General features: G+C 42.6%; 1 protein-coding gene across 1 annotated transcript in view; it reads left to right on the top strand.

Moving 5' to 3' along the window:
* The window catches only part of adcy8 (adenylate cyclase 8 (brain)), a 118,212-nt gene that overhangs the window by 53,876 nt on the left and 45,709 nt on the right, over positions 1 to 18,627 (top strand). The window contains exons 5-7 of the mRNA XM_078265089.1: positions 1,259 to 1,386; positions 8,394 to 8,552; positions 11,608 to 11,878. Coding sequence (XP_078121215.1) covers positions 1,259 to 1,386; positions 8,394 to 8,552; positions 11,608 to 11,878 — 558 coding nt within the window. The remainder of the gene's footprint in view (positions 1 to 1,258; positions 1,387 to 8,393; positions 8,553 to 11,607; positions 11,879 to 18,627) is intronic.

Genomic DNA, 18,627 nt, shown 5'->3' with positions numbered 1-18,627 from the left:
TAACGTTAGTTAAAACAAAGCTAAATTTCCTGAACAGGGAGCAGCCGATCATATAACTCGCTGTGCTCTGACACTAGCACAACTAGTTGTTGTTATGGAAACAACAGGTCTCACCACTCCGCTTGTCATCGGTCAGCTGTCAAAAAAGCGCTTGACGTAGGGCATTTCTTTCCACATCAGATTTAAACATAAAGTTTTACTTTCTACACTTGTTCGATTTTTAATGTCATAGAAAAACAAGTCTTTAAAACAATTTGAATCCCAGATGAGACTTTGCTGCCTGCTGGATTGTGTTTTTTTTCGGAGCTCATCTTTTCTGACAGCCTCTCAGGGCTGCCAAAGCTCATGACAGCTGAATAAAGAAACTCCAGTATAGCCGAATACATTTTTTATTCAGAAACAACAGAGCGAATAATTGATTCAACATTGAGTCTGTAGGGCTGTACTGTGTGTTTGTCTGATATTAGATTGAAGAACTGTCATGCGTGGCCAGTCAGGATTACACAGTTATTTCACTTTTTATTTGCCACTTATGTTTTTTTTCATTTTAGATCACATATGTTATATTTTATGTTCCTCTGTTGTAAGGTTAATTAAATGAATGTATTGTATGTAATAGGGCTGCACAATACACTGTTGCGTTATCAACTGGCGCAATAAACACATCGCAAAAGACAGAGATTATTTTTTTAGTGGTGCCTTTTGTATTCAATTCAATATTCAATTTGTTCAATAAAAGCATGTTGGAAATTATTTACTTTCATTTGTAAGTAATTATAAATAAAGCTACTAGGACAGCACTCCAATTTCATTAATTATTCCCACACAACGGACGTTTCGGGCAGCGCCCTTCCTCAGCTTGTGCACAGGCAATTACAAACAAAAAATTATAACAGTTTGTAATTGCCTGTGCACACGCTGAGGAAGGGCACTGCCCTAAAACGTCCATTGTGTGGCAATAAACTATCAAATTGGAGTGCTGTCCTAGTAACTTTATTTATGATTATTCACTTTTAGGACCCAGCCCTTAAAGCTTTCTAAGTATCTATGTGAGTTGAGCGTGTCCAGGCCTATTTTAAATGTAACAAGCAATTTATTATATTAAGCAGAATACTGAAACACACTTTAATATCGTTATCGTGATACTCAACGTTATCGCATATCGCATATTTTCCTCATATCGTGCAGCCCTAGCATTGCTGCCAAAGATAGAGTGCCACGTGTTTGCCTTTGAACTGATGTGATTGGTCCGTTGCAGGAGAACCACTGTCTACGGATAAAGATCCTGGGAGACTGTTACTACTGTGTGTCTGGTCTCCCCGAGCCCAGACAGGACCACGCCCACTGCTGTGTGGAGATGGGCCTCAGCATGATCAAAACCATCAGGTACTGGCTGCCTCCATTATGTTGCTATGGTGATTATTATTTTTAACTGTAGGGATGGAGACTCTGGTGGTTCCCGCTGGGTCTTATAAAAGTCTTAAAAAGTCTGACCTACCTACCTATCTACCTTATTATGCTCATTGTATTTAATTCTATGGTGTTGTAGTTCTTTCTTTTGCTAGTCCAAATATAATTGTGATGTATTATGACTACAAATAAGACTAACATGTGTAGTAACTCAGATTGCAGCCAATCAATTTTCGTGTTATTGGCGCGGAATCTCTTCTGACAGACATAAAAGAGATTTTATTCTTCAACTTTGGGGAAGTGCAAGCTTAGCGATACTTGGCTTGAAACAACTGAATTTAGGGCTTAGTTGATGTTGTGATAAAGGTCTTGAAGTCATTCATAATGGTCTTAAAAATATCTTAAGTCTTAAATTTGACTTAACCTGCAGAAACCCTGGTCCAACACATAAAAAAAAGTGACTGAAGTTTAATATAGATCGTTTACACGTACTACCAACATTATCATGATACAAAGTTGGTTGAATATCGGCAAAGTATCCCTTTAACCATTCAAATGCCAGGCTTTGAGGGGGGGAAATTGCCGACATTAAAAGTGTGCCAAATGAGCTATTATTAGTTCCTGTTTGCGTTGTACCCAGGGATGTACGGAGAACTGTCACTGGATTACTATGATACTGAAGAACACTTAAAAATATGATGATTGCCAGGCAATTTCTGCATTTATAAGGGGCATATATTTTACCTGCTGGAGCTGCTACCCCCGCGACCCGACCCCGGATAAGCGGATGAAGATGGATGGATATATTTTACATTAATTCAGAAAATTGTATCCTCGGGAAGTGCAAGTCAAACTGAAATGCCAGGTCTTTGATCTGAAAGCCGCTGCCCTGCTTTATTTGCATTTGCAAGAATTTGCCCCTGGCTGTGCTTCTACAGAATATCAGTAACCAATACAGTTAAAAGGTTCAAAGGGTTTTTGACATTAAGATTCCGTTCAGATTTGATGTACTGTAGTCTATATCGACGACGTTTCATTTACGGATGTCCCTTATTTTTGGCCGGATGCCCGTCACCTTCCTCTTTCTTTTTGTTGACATTCTAAACTCTGAGCTAGAACCGAATTATATTGATCTTCTTTTTAAGTAAAATTCACATCACACACTCGACAGCCATTTTAATTCCAGAACTCGCCTCCCTTTCGTGCACGTCCATCCATCCATCTATCCATCTTCGTCCGCTTATCTGGCGTCGGGTCGCGGGGGCAGCAGCTCCAGCAGGGGACCCCAAACTTCCCTTTCACGAGCCATATTAACCAGCCACGACTGGGGGATCCCAAGGCGTTCCCAGGCCAGGTTGGAGATATAATCCCTCCACCTAGTCCTGGGTCTCCCCCGAGGCCTCCTCCCAGCTGGACGTGCCTGGAACACCTCCCTAGGGAGGCGCCCAGGGGGCATTCTTACCAGATACCTGAACCACCTCAACTGGCTCCTTTCGACGCAAAGGAGCAGCGGCTCTACTCCGAGCTCCTCACAGATGACTGAGCTTCACCAGCCACCCTCCTGAGGAAACCCATTTCATTTTAACCATAGGTGTACTAAAACAAGTTCCTTCCTGAGGCTATTTTGCAGAGGCACCGTTGCACCGTCTGGCTCTAAGCACCGCCCATGACGATTGTGATTGGTTTAAAGAAATGCCAATAAACCAGATCATGTTTTTCTCCCATCCCGGAATGCTTTATGGACTAGCCAGACCCTCCTCCGCAGCGCTGTGGAGGAAGGTCTGGCAATGGGAGACTAGATTAACTGTAGCTAGGCCAACTACAAACTGCAAACATTAAATTAGACCAGGGGTCGGCAATCAGCGTCTCCTTTGCCCCACTCCAGTGGCTCCCTGTGGCTTTGACAAAGAATTATAGGCTACTGAAATGAACGGCTAGTTTTTCTACGTTTTAGTTTTCATTTATTATTGTTGTTGGCCTACAGTGATTCTTACATTCTACGTTTAGGCTACATAATATTTCAGTCAAGTACAAATGTGCACCACAGCCTACATATGTCTATAGCCTGGCGCCTTGTCCTCTTCATTTTGCCGAACCTTGATAGTGGTCTTGAGTTTCCATGAACTAGCTTTGGATTCCAAATACAAACAAATTAATATTGAACGACATTGCCAGAACAAGCACACTGCATTTGTAAGTATCCGGCTGGGGATGAGAGAAAGAGAGCAATTTTTGAGAAAGCAGAGCAAATGTACTCTTAAGAATGGTATTGAATGTTCAAAAGACAAGGCATAAAAATTAAAATGGCAGCAAACATCACCATATTAAAAATGCTCATTTAGACCCTATTAGTAATGTTGATAGGCTAATTTAGACCTAATGGAATGTTACCATTATTATTAGGCTCAAAATTGTTTTAATTTTAATTTTGAATGGCCAAAATGGCTCTTTTGATTTAGACATATTTTGTCTGTCATGTCATATTTTCATATTTCAGTCTGAACCACCATATCACATATCCATACATCACTGGGATATTTTCAGTGATGGCATCATATTTTATGATTACACAACAGGGATTTACAGATCTCATAAGCTCATGAATCCTGACACATAACTGACTGTGTAATCTTCAGTTTATGTAAGAAAGGAGGTATGCAGCAGAAATAAAATCTCCAATCACTCCCTTACAACACACAGTTACTACTTGTGAAAAGGCTCACTGACCCTGGCGTTTTAAAGCCTGAGGCCTTTTTTTTTCTTCCATTCCGATTATCTTCTTTGTTGCTGGAGCATTTTGGCCCCATTGCATCAGTTTCAGCGTGACAGTGAGGGAGGAGAGGAGGACTGACATTATGAGGGAAAAAAATGGGATTAGTGATGGATAAGCTGTGAGATTTGTACTGTATATTATTAGGGCAATATGGTGAGCTGCTTACAGACGTCCACTCTGTGCTGCACGAGTGAGTTCAGCTTGGTACATGTTGCTTAAACGATAGATGAATTATTATGACAATGGCATTTTGTCACGAGAATGCAAGGGACAGTCTTGGTGAAAGTGTAGCGTTGAGACAATAAAATACGAGCCTGAATGGTTGGTAAGGTACACGTAGAAGATGGAATTATAAAGTCATTCTCTGAAAGCCACGGCCACCGTAGGGAAAAAATATCGGAGCAACAATTATGCACCTATTGCTGAAACCATAGAAATAAAATGGAGAGAAAGGCCATTGAACTGTTTGCCGTGGTCATTTGATTGGTATACAACAAAATAGCGATTGTTGTTAGTTGTCACGGTGACAATACGCGTCAGTGGTCGCAGTTCGCTGGGAGGAGCGTTGCCCGACGCAGCTCGGGAGACGTTCTCGGAGTTGCAGGGAGTGAGGAGGGACAGTTAGACCCAGCAGGTTAGCGGACCGCTAACGTTAGACCCAGCGGCAGTGGATCAGCAGACCGCTAACATTAGACCCAGCGGCAGTGGGTCAGCAGACCGCTAATGTTAGACCCAGCGGCAGTGGGTCAGCAGACCGCTAACGTTAGACCCAGCCCCCTGTTCGGCTCATTCTCTGTAACAGATGCAGCATGAAACCACAGCGGAACCAGCAAGCCAGCCAGCCGGTATTAGATGGCTAACATTAGCTTGCTAACTCCACCTTAACGTTAACCCCTCGCCACATCGTTCACAGAAAACGAGCCAAATAAAGCGGTCACTGGTGGCGACTGAATTTGCCCTTGGAGATCAATAAAGTATCTATCTATCTCAGTGTGCTTTGTGTGGATGAAGCATGAAGTTAATTTGACTCATTTAGCGACTAGCTCTCTGCCTTGTAACGTTACTACTCTGCTGCACGTTTGTCCGTTACTTCAAAACCTCAGCTCCGCGGCTTGCCGGAAGTCGGCTTATTATCGGAAGTTTATACATTACCATGGCAATGGTACACATGAAAATGGCTGCTGCTCTGATCATTCTGCTACGTTGATTTGAATCGAAATGGCCTTTCTATCCATTTTATTTCTATGGCTGAAATGCTAACAAAGCCTGTAGCTAGCTAAAAAACATCAGATTTAAGCATGTCAAAGGATTATTTTAGCACACTGTCTACCAGAGAGGAAAAGTTAGCGGTTAGTAAGCTAGTATTAGCTATATGTTAGCAAGCTAAGGCACTTGCAAACATATTACTAGATAGGCTAACTTTGTGAACTTACAGATATAAAGCTGGTCTCAAACTGACGTCTGATATTTGTCTTGGTAACAAAATGCTTGCGGCACACGTTACGTCAGACGTAACGTTAGCTTAGTGCGTTCCCTTTCTTCCTACTGATTCCTCACGTCTGTATCCACTTTTGTCTTCATAAAGGCTACATTTTTCAGTTCGGCAGCTTACAAAAACTTAGTTAAAAGTTATTTTGGTAGTGCGGCCCACCACAGAGCAGCTTTAAGACATTCTTCTGTTGTTTGCTAGCAGACGGAATTGACGAGGAGGCAGCTTTACGCAATACAATTCAATGGAGAGAGATGAATTGTTTTGATTGACGCAGTGTGTCGGTGACTTTGATATTTATCCTTTTTTTTACTGAATATCCTGGATTGTTGTTGTTTGATTAGTAAGAGCTTAGTTTTGTCTCCTTATACGTCAGTGCTGGTTTTCTTGTCTCTCGGCCCCTCGGACAGAATATGAGTTTACTCTGATTGGGCTAAAAACAAAATCAGATCAGTTGAGTTGAGGGTTGAAAACTGCATTTTCTGTGTCAGGAGCTTGTCTCTCAGTCCCTGTGCTGACATACATCTATCAAATGTCTGCTGTCATCATGGTGGAACATCAACACAATTCAAAGGCCAGTACCTGTGAACATGTTAGTTTTCGCTCCAACGGTTTGTCTGCTTCAGTAAACACGTTGGTGTCACAGTGAGCTAGAGCTTAGACTGACAAGTTTAGTATTGCATAATCTTATTTTATAGTTCATATTACTCTTGTGTGACACTTATTTGTGTTTATACACGCAGCTGCCTTTGTGCTATTTTAATAACCCAGAATTTAATGGGTGTACTCTTTACTCTTATTTCCCTAATTTGTTATTCTTTTGATGATGATGTTCGTGTTGACAAGAGGTGACCTAATTACCTAACAAAGAGGTCTGGCTCATTTGTCCACACCTCTGACGCAAATCAAGATGAAATGTTCCTATTGAAATCCTTGACGTCAAATATGAGTAGATGAGACATATTACAGGCAGTACTGTAGCCTACTGTTGTTTGTCATTATATAGATATTTTAATCAGTAGAGACTTAGTTGCAGATATGCAAAGATTTATTGTACATGTGCATAATATGAAATGTACAGAGTCTTTGGAGATTAGACTCCATCGTATAAAATCATTTTTAAAAGGGTAGAGAAGCCAAGACATATCCCCCCCGAATGGAGTCTAGACACTGGTGGCGGCGGCGAAGGAGCCTGAAGACCGGACCGGAGGAGTCGACGGAGCGTTCTGCTGGAGGAAGACCCAGGGTGCCGTGGGTGATGATGACTGGAGGTGGAAGGGATAGGAGGAGGGTTGCACTCGTTACCTGAAATGACAGCTGACAGCAGCAGAGAGAGAAACAGATTTAAAGCAGGGATGTAATGCTGTGATTGGATCGTAAATTTCGTGGCCAATTCTGGTTGGTTTACTGAAAAGTGAACGGCTCTAAACAGCTGAATAGTTTTAGGACGAGAGCGCGGTAATTGAAGTTATTAGAAGTCTTCCTGAAAGAATTTGCTCTGAGCTCCATTTGCGTTTAGAGTTTCAGAGGGACTCTGAAAGCTGATAGAAGTGCACATTGATGGCTCTGATTTGATAATGCAACATTCATTCATTCAGCCTCACATTCATCGCTGCTGTTTTAAAGCATGAAACGGGGCCTGGAGGCAGGGATGGCCGTGACAGCCCGACGTTTGCTCTTCTCAGACTTTTATCAGCCTCAGTTGTCCGGCTTGTTATTATGTTCAGGGATAATAAAGTATGAAATGAGAAACAAATTCATTAACAGGTGTGAAATGTCTGCTGAGTTTGTTTTTTTCACCTATGTTTTGAGCTCGCTGATACCCGTGAAATGTGTGTTGCTCATTTCTTTGTGAATTTATGAACATTGTTTGCCTGTCAGCGTTATCCATGTTCTGGTTAGCCAAAGGTCAATTTCATGCATATTAATTTGCTGGATTAATGCACACAGACACTGTGTTGTGCACAGTGACCCAAAGTTACCCCTGGAATAGTTTAAAAGAAGAAAAAAAACTAAAGAAATATACATATTTTATATTGTACTACAAATAAATGGTCATCATTAAATATTCATTTTGACCTTCATACACTATTCCACTTAATTACAAGAAAATATTATTGTTATTCAACTTATAGGACTACGCTGCCGTTGCATGTTAGAGCTGCAAAGATCGATTAGTTGTCAACTATTAAATTAATCGCAAACTATTTTGTTAATCGATTAATCGGTTTGAGTCATGTATAAAGGCCAATAACTCTTGCCAATAACACCTATGATTACTGTTTATTTACATGGAGTCTGGTGGGTTTAGCAAATGCTATTTTGCGGATGTTGTTATGTTTTAAAAAAGGATCTTACTCTTTAACAGAAAGGTCGACCTCCTTAGAAATCTTTTTCATAATGTTGTCATAAACTTAGAATATTAATCTGAGTCTCTCAGCGGCAAAACGAGCACTTTTGTGAAGGTAAATACGAGCTGGACTATTGTCCTATTAACTTACATTGTAGCTTGTTTCACTGCTGCCGACTGCAGCTTAATACTGGACCAATGTCAAAGATTGTTGTTCCCATCAGTCACTTAGACACAAAAACATAGGAAAATAGGTCGAAGTTTAGAAAAAAAAGAACTTGCAGAGAACATGAATGAAAGTTTTATAACTTTAATAATAAGGTTTTGATAGTTCTGATGGATCTTTCCTTTTTTTTTTTTCCTTCTTCCAGATATGTGAGATCACGTACGAAACACGACATCGACATGCGTATCGGGATCCACTCAGGCTCGGTGTTGTGCGGTGTGCTGGGACTCAGGAAGTGGCAGTTTGACGTCTGGTCCTGGGACGTCGACATCGCCAACAAGCTGGAGTCTGGAGGGATCCCAGGGTGAGTAAACCCCAAAGGTTTGTGGGAATATTTTGCCTTTTAATGTAATTGTTGGTTGTGGAGAATGACGGGAGACATGCTTAGAGAGAAGGCAAAGGTGTACAGACAGGATATATATATTTTTTTTTAAACGTAAGATGGAACAATATGTCTTTTTTAAATGACTGAATAGACTTAAAATGTGAGAATAACATTTGATGACAAAACATATTGTCTATGCTTAAATGTTGTAGTTACAGAGCTGATTTTTGTGTTCTTTTTCTTTAAGTATTAGTTTTTTGTGTATGTTTAGTTGTTTCATTTGAATGAATGAATGAATGAGTGAATAAAAAGTTTCATTTCGAACAACATACAAAAGAATAAACAAAAAACGTAATCACAAGACACAAAAGTTGTTCTTGAAAAATCAAGACTAAGCTAAATAAATACTCTTAAATAAATATTCTTGTCAGAAAGGAGTACCCGTTTTGAAATGTCCATACCTTTTACATCTTTGATTACAAAAATAACCTTATCGAAGGGTTTTCAATCTAACGTTTTTTTTTTTTTATATGCAACCATACAACCCGATAACTGCTGATCAATCAATCGATCAAGTTACTATTCCATCATTTCCTTAATTAAATCATTTATTTATGTACCGTCCTTAAGTTGGTTGGTTTCCCGTTAACTGAGAGGACATAATCTTTTAATATATCAAAAGTCTCTTCAAAAACCAATAAACTTTATCACGTTTAGTGTGCAAGGACCATTAAGTGAGATCATTTCTTCAAAATAGAAGTTTACAGTCCCTGGAAATGGAAATTTCCTTCTGGAAATGTGGAAATAAATGTTTGTTGGGACAGATTCATTGTCATTGTCATTGAGTCACAGCCTGGGATTAGTTCTCTAACTGCTGATGTTAAATATCCTGCCAGCATCTGTTGTTGAGCCACGCTGTAACCCTGACCCGTGGCCTTCGCAGTCTCTGTTGCATAACATGGATGAATTAAGCCGCAGTTGTTACGCAGCCGAAAGAAGATCTCTGAAGGCCTGATGTTTCATAAGTCCATGTCATCCAACACATCCGACCCCTTCCAATAAGTTTTGTAAGGCCTCCTGTACACTGGCTGTGTGGCGTGTCCGTTTTTATTTCGGCTCCCATGTTAGCAGGTTAGAGCTTGCACACTGCTTCACTGAAAATGCATGTTGGAAGCGTTTTCAGGCAAAATAGAATACGTGTATATGTATGTTTAACATGAAGTATACTACTGCCATTTTATAAATGGGAAACATGCATGTGTACAGACAAGACTAGCAGCAGCTAAGACATAGAAAACGCCACACAGCCACCACGCAGCTGACACGCAACAGAAACGCCGCATAGGCAGTGTGCAGGAGGCCTAACCTTTACAGTGAACAAACACACCGGATGCATAAGCATCGCGTATAGCCGCGTAGCGCAGCTATTTTTATTCCGCCGCCCATGTTATCCAATCTGTCCGTTCATACCGGGTGTGGAGCGGCGGAGTCGGCCCGCGTGCTGCAGGGATAGTTTCGGCGTCTCCTCTATTTCTTGCGCGAGACGCGAGCGAAAGTTACAAGCCAGGCAGGTTAATCACATACAGTAAGACGACAGTGCAGCCGGATACTTTACTTGTCTTTAAAAATAAAACAAATTTCAAAATAAAACAGCCAGGTTCATGGTGATTTTGGCTGTCATGACTTCTCACAGCGAGATACGCGATCAGGCACACGGAGACCGACAGAGAGAGTGACACACACACACACACACACACACACACACACACACACACACACATATACACACAGCCACATATAGGCTACAAGAACCACAGTTTTCCCCCCTCATCCTGTCACTTTCAATCGGAGCGAGAGAGAGAGAGAGAGAGAGCCAAGATGAGAAGGATCGCTTTGTGACCGGCGTGGAGAAATACGCATCCGGTATGAGTGGCCAGGTGTTTGATCAGGCATGTATCTACGCTTCGCGGGCTATACGCTATACCTTCACTGTTAGGTTCGCTGACCGTCTCTGACCTCACACTGTGCAGGATTTGATTCACGCCTGCACAGTTCACTGATTAGCTGCCCTAGGCTAGGGTGGCGGAGTTTGAAAAAATGTCATATGAACGGTTTGCCAGATTGGATGTCTACACTAGAAAATGTGGAAAGTACCTGAGCTTCCTGGAGGGCTTCTAAGAAGCTTTGTGCTGTAGAGAGACGTGTATGATGGGTTTATGGTGTTGTCATTTATACATGTTTATTTGGTTTATGATTTATGGGGCCCTATTTTAATGATCTAAGCATGGCGCAGGTGTGTTTAGGGCGTGTCCAAATCCACTTTGGCTAGTTTGACGGCAGAAAAAAGGGTCCGTGCGCCGGCCCCATGGTTCTAAAGGGTTGTACTTAGTGTCTTCATTAATCAGAGGTGTGTTTTGGGCGTAACATGCAATCAACCAATCAGAGATCATCTCCCATTCCCTTTAAAAGCCAGGCGCGTTTGGACCTTGGAGCATTGCTGTTATGATGGAGGATTTGCACCGTAATATATTTTTATTTGTCATCTTCTGCATGTGTGTGTGCTGCTGTGTGTCCCTGTGTGTGTAACAAGCATAGTGTGCGCGTGCTGTGCATAAGCCTAGGAACATTTTACTAATTTGCTGTTAAAATAACAATGAAATGCTGCGTTTTTGACTGTAGACCAGGTTTTTGTTGGTCAATGGCGCGATCACTTCCCGCTGCCTCAAGATAGCAATACACCCAGAATGCACCTGAACATTTAAACGACGTGGACGCTGGATGGGAAACTGACAACTGCGTCGGTCTTAAACTAGCAAAGACACTTGTGTCTGGCTTTGCTACTACTTAGTTACTTACACTTAGTGTCATCTTTTCTTGACTTTTGTCTGGGTGGGTGATGATGACAAAGGGGTGGGGGGATGTGTTCATGTTGTGAGTTGTTTGTATGTTGTTAAAAAGTAAAAATTGTTAATCACAACAACAACAAAAAGGTCCTCAAACCGGTTTGACTGGCCTCTCCCTGTCACCGTTCCAGGAGGATTCACATCTCCAAAGCGGCGTTGGACTGTCTGAACGGCGACTACGAGGTGGAGGAGGGTCACGGGAAGGACCGCAACGACTTCCTGCGCCGCCACAACATCGAGACGTACCTCATCAAGCAGCCGGAGGAGAGCACGCTCAGCCTGCCCGAGGACATCATGAAGGAGTCGGCCAGCTCGGCGGACCGCCGCGCCAGCAGCACCACGTTTAACGAAGCGTCCTGGAGCCCCGAGCTTCCCTTCGACAACATCGTCGGGAAGCAGAACGTAAGTCCCGCCGCTGCTCGTGATTCAAGTCGTGTTGTCATGCTCTGCACTTTATCGCACTGTGGGATTAAAAACGTCTATTTTAACAAACGTGTTCTGCAATTGAGGATTGAATTCAGGATTATTTGTCTTCTGATGCTGGGGTAAAAAAACTGCATTTTCTAGGAGGAAATATGGTGTTAAAATCACACTTCAATTCAATTAAATGTTATTTATAGTGTCAAATCATAACAGGAGTTATCTCAGGACACCTTACAGATAGAGTAGGTCTAGACCACACGCTATAATTTACAAAGTGTCATGGTTGCGATTTTCTGTTATAGTTTTCCTGTTTTATGCTTCAGTTTCCTGTTTTATTTTGTAGTCTGTTTTCTCCCATGTCATGTCTTGTTTTACTTCCTGCCTTGTGTTTTCACTTGCGATTGTCTGCCCCGCCCTGATGTGTTTCACCTGTCCCTGAGCCCTCGTGTCACCTGTCCCTTGTTTCACCCTCGTCACCTTGTGTATTCCGTCTCTGTGTTGTCTTTGTCTGTTGTCAGGTCATTGTGTGTGTAAGTCTACCCCGTTTTGTTTCAGTGTGCCAGTTTATTTTTGGATGCCAGTCTTTTGGTTCCTCAACGGTTTTTGGTTCCATTTTTGCCTGCTTTCTTCAGGACTCCTTTTGTTGCATCGCTTCTTTATTTTATTAAATCCTCAAGCTCACCACTGCCCTGTTGTCTCTGCTTTTTTTGGGTCTGCCATTTCCCTAATCGCAACACAAGAGCAAGCATTTTGGTGCGACAGTGTCGAGGAAAAACTGTCTTTAAACAGGCAGAAATCTCAAGACAGACCCTGGCTCTTGGTGGTCGGCCACCTGCTGCTGTTGGTTGGAACACAGAGACACTGATACAGAAAAATATGATATATTATAATTTTCTAAAGTTAATTTTAGGCCTTTATTTGTGACAGCTTAGATATGAAAGGGGAGAGAACATGCCTGCAAAGGGCCATAGGTGGGAATTGAACCTGTAGCCGCTGCGTCGAGGACTGAGCCTCTGTATATGGGCACACGCTCTACCAGGTGAACTACCCAGGCGCGCCGTAATTATACTTTCACCAGGATATGTTAGCTGTATGCGATAACAATGTTGAATATCGCGATTACAGTATTATTTGCGATACATTTTTGCTGCTTTCAATAATCTGCTAAAATACACCAAGTTGCTTGTTGAATTTAAAACAAAAGAAAGGAAATAATTCCCAACATTCTTTTATTGAAAAAATTGAACATTGAACAGAAAAGATGCCACTAAGAAAAAAGAATGACAGTTACATTTCAAAGTGCAGTTTTCTACTGATATTTTCTATCAACTCACACGTGTCTTTCACGATGTGTTTATTGCGCCAGTTGATATTGCGACGCGATAAAAAAAAGCGATATATTGTGCAGCCCTAGTTAGCTGTTTGTCAAACCTTTTGTTTTCAGACAGATTTTGTGCAGACTTTAAGCCTCGCTGCAATATGAAGTGGTTTCTTAAGATGGACGTTTTTCTGCAGTACATTGGGTCTTCTCAGTTGCCTGTTCGTTGCCTGTTTCGTCTTTTTGTTTGTTTTCCTGGGAATGAGTGGACGGCTGTCTGCATCGCTGCGTGTCAACCTGCCTGTTTGTGAGGATGACGAGCTTCTGATTGTGTGGCCCATTTAATTCAAACCTCCTTTTTATCCCTTCTTCATTTGTCTGCATTCCCGTCCGCCTGTGACAACAAGTCAGCCCACGGAGGCATCGTGTTGACATTTTGGGTGTTTTTGTCTGCAATGGTTGATTTTGGAGAAAGCAGTGCAGGTTTGAGTTTTTATTCTGAATCAGTTCTTTGAAATAATTGGTTATTTCTTAAAGTGCTCATATTATGCTCATTTTCAGGTTCATAATTGTATTTAGAGGTTGTACCAGAATAGGTTTATGTGGTTTCATTTTCAAAAAACACCATATATTTGTTGTACTGCACATTGCTGCAGCTCCTCTTTTCACCCTGTGTTCAGGTCTCTGTTTTAGCTACAGAGTGAGACCTCTCACTTCTGTTACATCTTTGTTGGGAGTTGCACATGTGCAGTAGCTAGGTAAGGACTACTAGCCAGTCAGAAGCAGAGTATGAGGGCGTGCCCTGACAGTACCTAGGTAAGGACTACTAGCCAGTCAGAAGCAGAGTATGAGGACGTGCCCTGACAGTACCTAGGTAAGGACTACTAGCCAGTCAGAAGCAGAGTATGAGGGCGTGCCCTGACAGTACCTAGGTAAGGACTACTAGCCAGTCAGAAGCAGAGTATGAGGGAGTGCCCTGACAGTACCTAGGTAAGGACTACTAGCCAGTCAGAAGCAGAGTATGAGGGCGTGCCCTGACAGTACCTAGGTAAGGACTACTAGCCAGTCAGAAGCAGAGTATGAGGGCGTGCCCTGACAGTAGCTAGGTAAGGACTACTAGCCAGTCAGAAGCAGAGTATGAGGGTGCCCTGACAGTACCTAGGTAAGGACTACTAGCCAGTCAGAAGCAGAGTATGAGGACGTGCCCTGACAGTACCTAGGTAAGGACTACTAGCCAGTCAGAAGCAGAGTATGAGGGCGTGCCCTGACAGTACCTAGGTAAGGACTACTAGCCAGTCAGAAGCAGAGTATGAGGGCGTCCCCTGACAGTACCTAGGTAAGGACTACTAGCCAGTCAGAAGCAGAGTATGAGGGCGTGCCCTGACAGTACCTAGGTAAGGACTACTAGCCAGTCAGAAGCAGAGTATGAGGGAGTGCCCTGACAGTACCTAGGTAAGGACTACTAGCCAGTCAGAAGCAGAGTATGAGGGCGTGCCCTGACAGTACCCTAGGTAAGGACTACTAGCCAGTCAGAAGCAGAGTATGAGGGCGTGCCCTGATAGTACCTAGGTAAGGACTACTAGCCAGTCAGAAGCAGAGTATGAGGGCGTGCCCTGACAGTAGCTAGGTAAGGACTACTAGCCAGTCAGAAGCAGAGTATGAGGGCGTGCCCTGATAGTACCTAGGTAAGGACTACTAGCCAGTCAGAAGCAGAGTATGAGGGCGTGCCCTGACAGTACCTAGGTAAGGACTACTAGCCAGTCAGAAGCAGAGTATGAGGGCGTGCCATGCTAGCAGCTAGGCGAGCATTATAACATGTGTTACAAAGTGACCACGTTTGTCTCTGAAGTAAAGGCTGGACTACAATAGAGCTGTTTGGAGCAGTTTGTGAACAGTGTTTTCTGTTGGAGATGGTAAGTCCCTTTGAGGTGGACTTTGAGCTTTTTCACTTTGTAAACCTATAATGTGCATAAAAATATACATAACACAATAAAGGAAAGGGAAAAAGCCAAAAAGCATAATATGAGCACTTTAAGGTCGACATGTGACTGACAAGTAATCTAGAGCGGAGACTCAAACACCCCAAAACCATATCTAATTAGCTCGTTGCACATGAAGGTAAATGTTGTGATGGTTCATGTTGGAGAAGCCAAACATTCAAGGAGTGTTTTTGTGTTGGATTTGGTCTTTACATCCATCTCAAACCCATGGTCAACAAGCAGCCATCTTGTCTTGAAGATATATGATCTTTTCAACAGACAATCATGTAGGAACAAATGTTCTGTCAGCTACTTTAGATGTTGTGAAGTAACACATATGTGCCTTGTAAATCACAGTTTTTTCTTTTTCATGAAAGAGCTAACCAGCTAAGCCCAGCTGCGTCCAGAGCTTAGCGTGGCCCAAAACAATGGTGATCGGTTTAAAGAAATGCAAACAACCCAGAGCATTTCTTCTGCAAAATAGTCTTGGGAAGGAACTTAATTTGGTGGAACATTTGCACCCAGCAAAAGAAAACGCCACATACAATATTAAATAAAGTTAACTGTTTACACAATACAGTAACATTATATATTTAAATTAGCTGGAGACATGGTTAAACCTCATTAGCTCTTACAGGTGTATCTCCGTCCACAGAAATCCCCTGACGCCAAGCTTTAGCTGGAAATATACTTCTGTTGACCAAGACTAGATAAGACCTGATCTACTGGCTTGCCTTTGTCTTTTATTGTGATCTAGATCTGGTTCTTCATGAATACATATACTTACTTCCAGTATATAGACAAATAACAGAATAAATGGATGTGAACCAAGTTCACCAAGTGGTACCAGTCAAGAAGCAACGCTGGCAAACTTCAGGCTCGGGGTCACCTTTATTTATTCACTTTCCTGGGATTCATTCCAGTCAAATGTTGGTCCCGAGCCCTCGCAGCCACCAGACATTCACAGACATGCGATGTATCTGCTGCACTCTCAGATATGGCATCAAACATAATAGCTCCAGGGGGGAAAGGGGGGTTGAAGCTGAATATTCAGGCCACATTTGCATCCCCAGATTTGTTTTGAGGCGACTTGCTGTTTGCGTCCTGTCCTGCTGGCAGACACCCCAGCGCCCCCAAACAAAAAAAACACGCCGCCTGCTTGGGACTCAATGTTCCTTTTCCAGAACCAACAGGAGATTTTCTACAACCTGCTGCTTCTCCTCCAGGCGGGTTAACTCTGCCACGTCTCCTCAGGAACATTTCTAAACTCTCGCTGGAGGGAGCCAGATCAATTAGCTTCATATTTAATGTTACATAGATACATTGGCAGGTCGTTTCAAAGCCCTGGGCGGAGATACTGAGGATGTTTAATTAGATATGATGCACAGGAGTGTAGAATATTAGCTGTGTGCAGTCATTGAGGAAGTGGTTCAAGGAAATGTCTCTGACACATAGAAGGTTAAGCTTAAGCCTTTAACTATAGTTTAAGCCTTTTTATGGCATAAGAGTGCATTGTGCACCAGAGAGATAAGCAGAAAAACAGGAAAGTTTTGGACTGTGCAACAAGGCAGGCCTGCTTGGTTCTTTAGTGGAATGATTGTAAAGATTTACAAAGAATATGTTTCCTCTCTAACTGGGACGTTTTGGGACCGATTGGTGGGATTGTTGTGGACGAAGTACACACAGAGATACACTGGTAAGAGCTGAGGTTTAACCATGTATCCAGTTACCTTCATTTAATATTGTATGTGGCGTTTTCTTTTGCAGGGTGCAAATGTTCACCAAAACAAGTTCCTTCCCGAAACTATTTAGCAGAGCCACCGTTGCTGTGTCAAGAGCTAAGCACCGCCCAAGGCGATTGTGATTGATTTAAAGAAATGCAAAAAATCCATAGAGCTTTTTTTTTTCCTATCCCAGAATGCATCTGTGGCCCTGCCAGACTTTTATCCACAGCGCTGTGGAGACAGCTCTGGCAATGCAAGACTTATCAAAAAGCATAATGTCTCTTCTATCAATCTAGTCTATCAATACAAACACAAATACTGTAACCCGCAGATGATGTAAGGTATAAAGCAATATTTCCCAGCTCTCCAGCTCTGGTGGTATACACCGTGAAATTAGTCTTTTCTCTCCGCTTGTGACAGCCTTTTGTTTCATCTCCTGCAGCCATGAGCTAACAGTGAACTTGCCGTTACCTCTTGTGTGTGTATATATGTACATGGAGATGTTCAGCTCCCCTCCGTTGCAGGCCTGTCAGCAGCTTATAGCATTTGATGTAACCATGCGTTTGGAATCATAGGCATGTTTTTTGTTTTTTTTTCTGAAAGTGCCACTTCTTTGTTTCTGGCACAATGAAAGCCTATCAGGACAGTCCTTTTCAAAGATTGTCTCTTTGCATATCAAAGGCTTCTCGGAGGAGTTTTGAAGTGTCTTTTATGTTGTCGCTTGGCTCTGCCGCTCGGAGCGGAACTTCTCCCTCTCCGGTGGTTTCCTGTCCTCCGGGTCCCTGTCGCCCCTTCCTGTTAGTCTGATTCACTTTTCAGCATCACTGGGTTGACAACAAGGTAGAATATTAGGCTGTGTGTGTGTGCGTGTGTGTGTCAGACAGAGAGGAAATAATAGAGAAAGAGGAGCAAGTGAAATGTAGAAAAAGAAAGAGGGCGTGTATTTAAATTGCATTCGTATTATGCAAAAACAGTGTGTGAAAACTGATCCGAAAAGCACTGTGTGGTCTGTAACCGTGAATGACATCTGCGATACAGTGGTAAGTAGGAGCTTACGGATACATTGGCCAGGCCACTATAACGGTAGTCTATTCGACTACGTTTCATTTCCGGGATTGTTCATGTGACGCCGGAAATCCCGCCGGATGCCCCTCATTTGGCCAGGTGTCCGTCACCTTCCTCTTTCTTTGTGTTGGCATTCTAAACTCCGGCGGATTTATGAGGTCTATGGTTAACTGCTCCTCAGATCTCTGCAGGGTAAATCCAGACAGCTAGCTAGACTATCTGTCCAATCTGGGTTTTCTGTTGCACGACAATCTTTGAACGTACACATGTTCCACCAAAACAAGTTCCTTCCCGAGGCTATTTTGCAGAGACACCGAGGCTCTGTCCGGCGCTTAGCACCCGCTAAAACGATTGTGATTTGTTGGAAGAAATGCCAATAAACCAGAGCACGTTTTCTCCCATCCCAGAATGCTGTGTGGACTAGCCAGACCTTCCTCCGTAGCGCTGTGGAGGAAGGTCTGGAAATGCGAGACTACTATAACAGAGACAGGGACAGATAAGATATGAATCAATTGTATCGCAGCATTACAATGGTATATATAGTGATTGAGTTTAGAAATGGCAAGCCAATCAAAGCTAACACATACCAAAGCTCATTTGAAAGAGATTGACCATCACTACTGCATCTGCCACTAGAGTTGG

The sequence above is a fragment of the Sander vitreus genome, chromosome 12 (genome assembly GCF_031162955.1).
Source record: "Sander vitreus isolate 19-12246 chromosome 12, sanVit1, whole genome shotgun sequence".
Classification (NCBI taxonomy): domain Eukaryota; kingdom Metazoa; phylum Chordata; class Actinopteri; order Perciformes; family Percidae; genus Sander; species Sander vitreus.
Note: the sequence above shows the minus strand (reverse complement) of the source record. Positions and strands in the feature narration are given on the sequence as shown.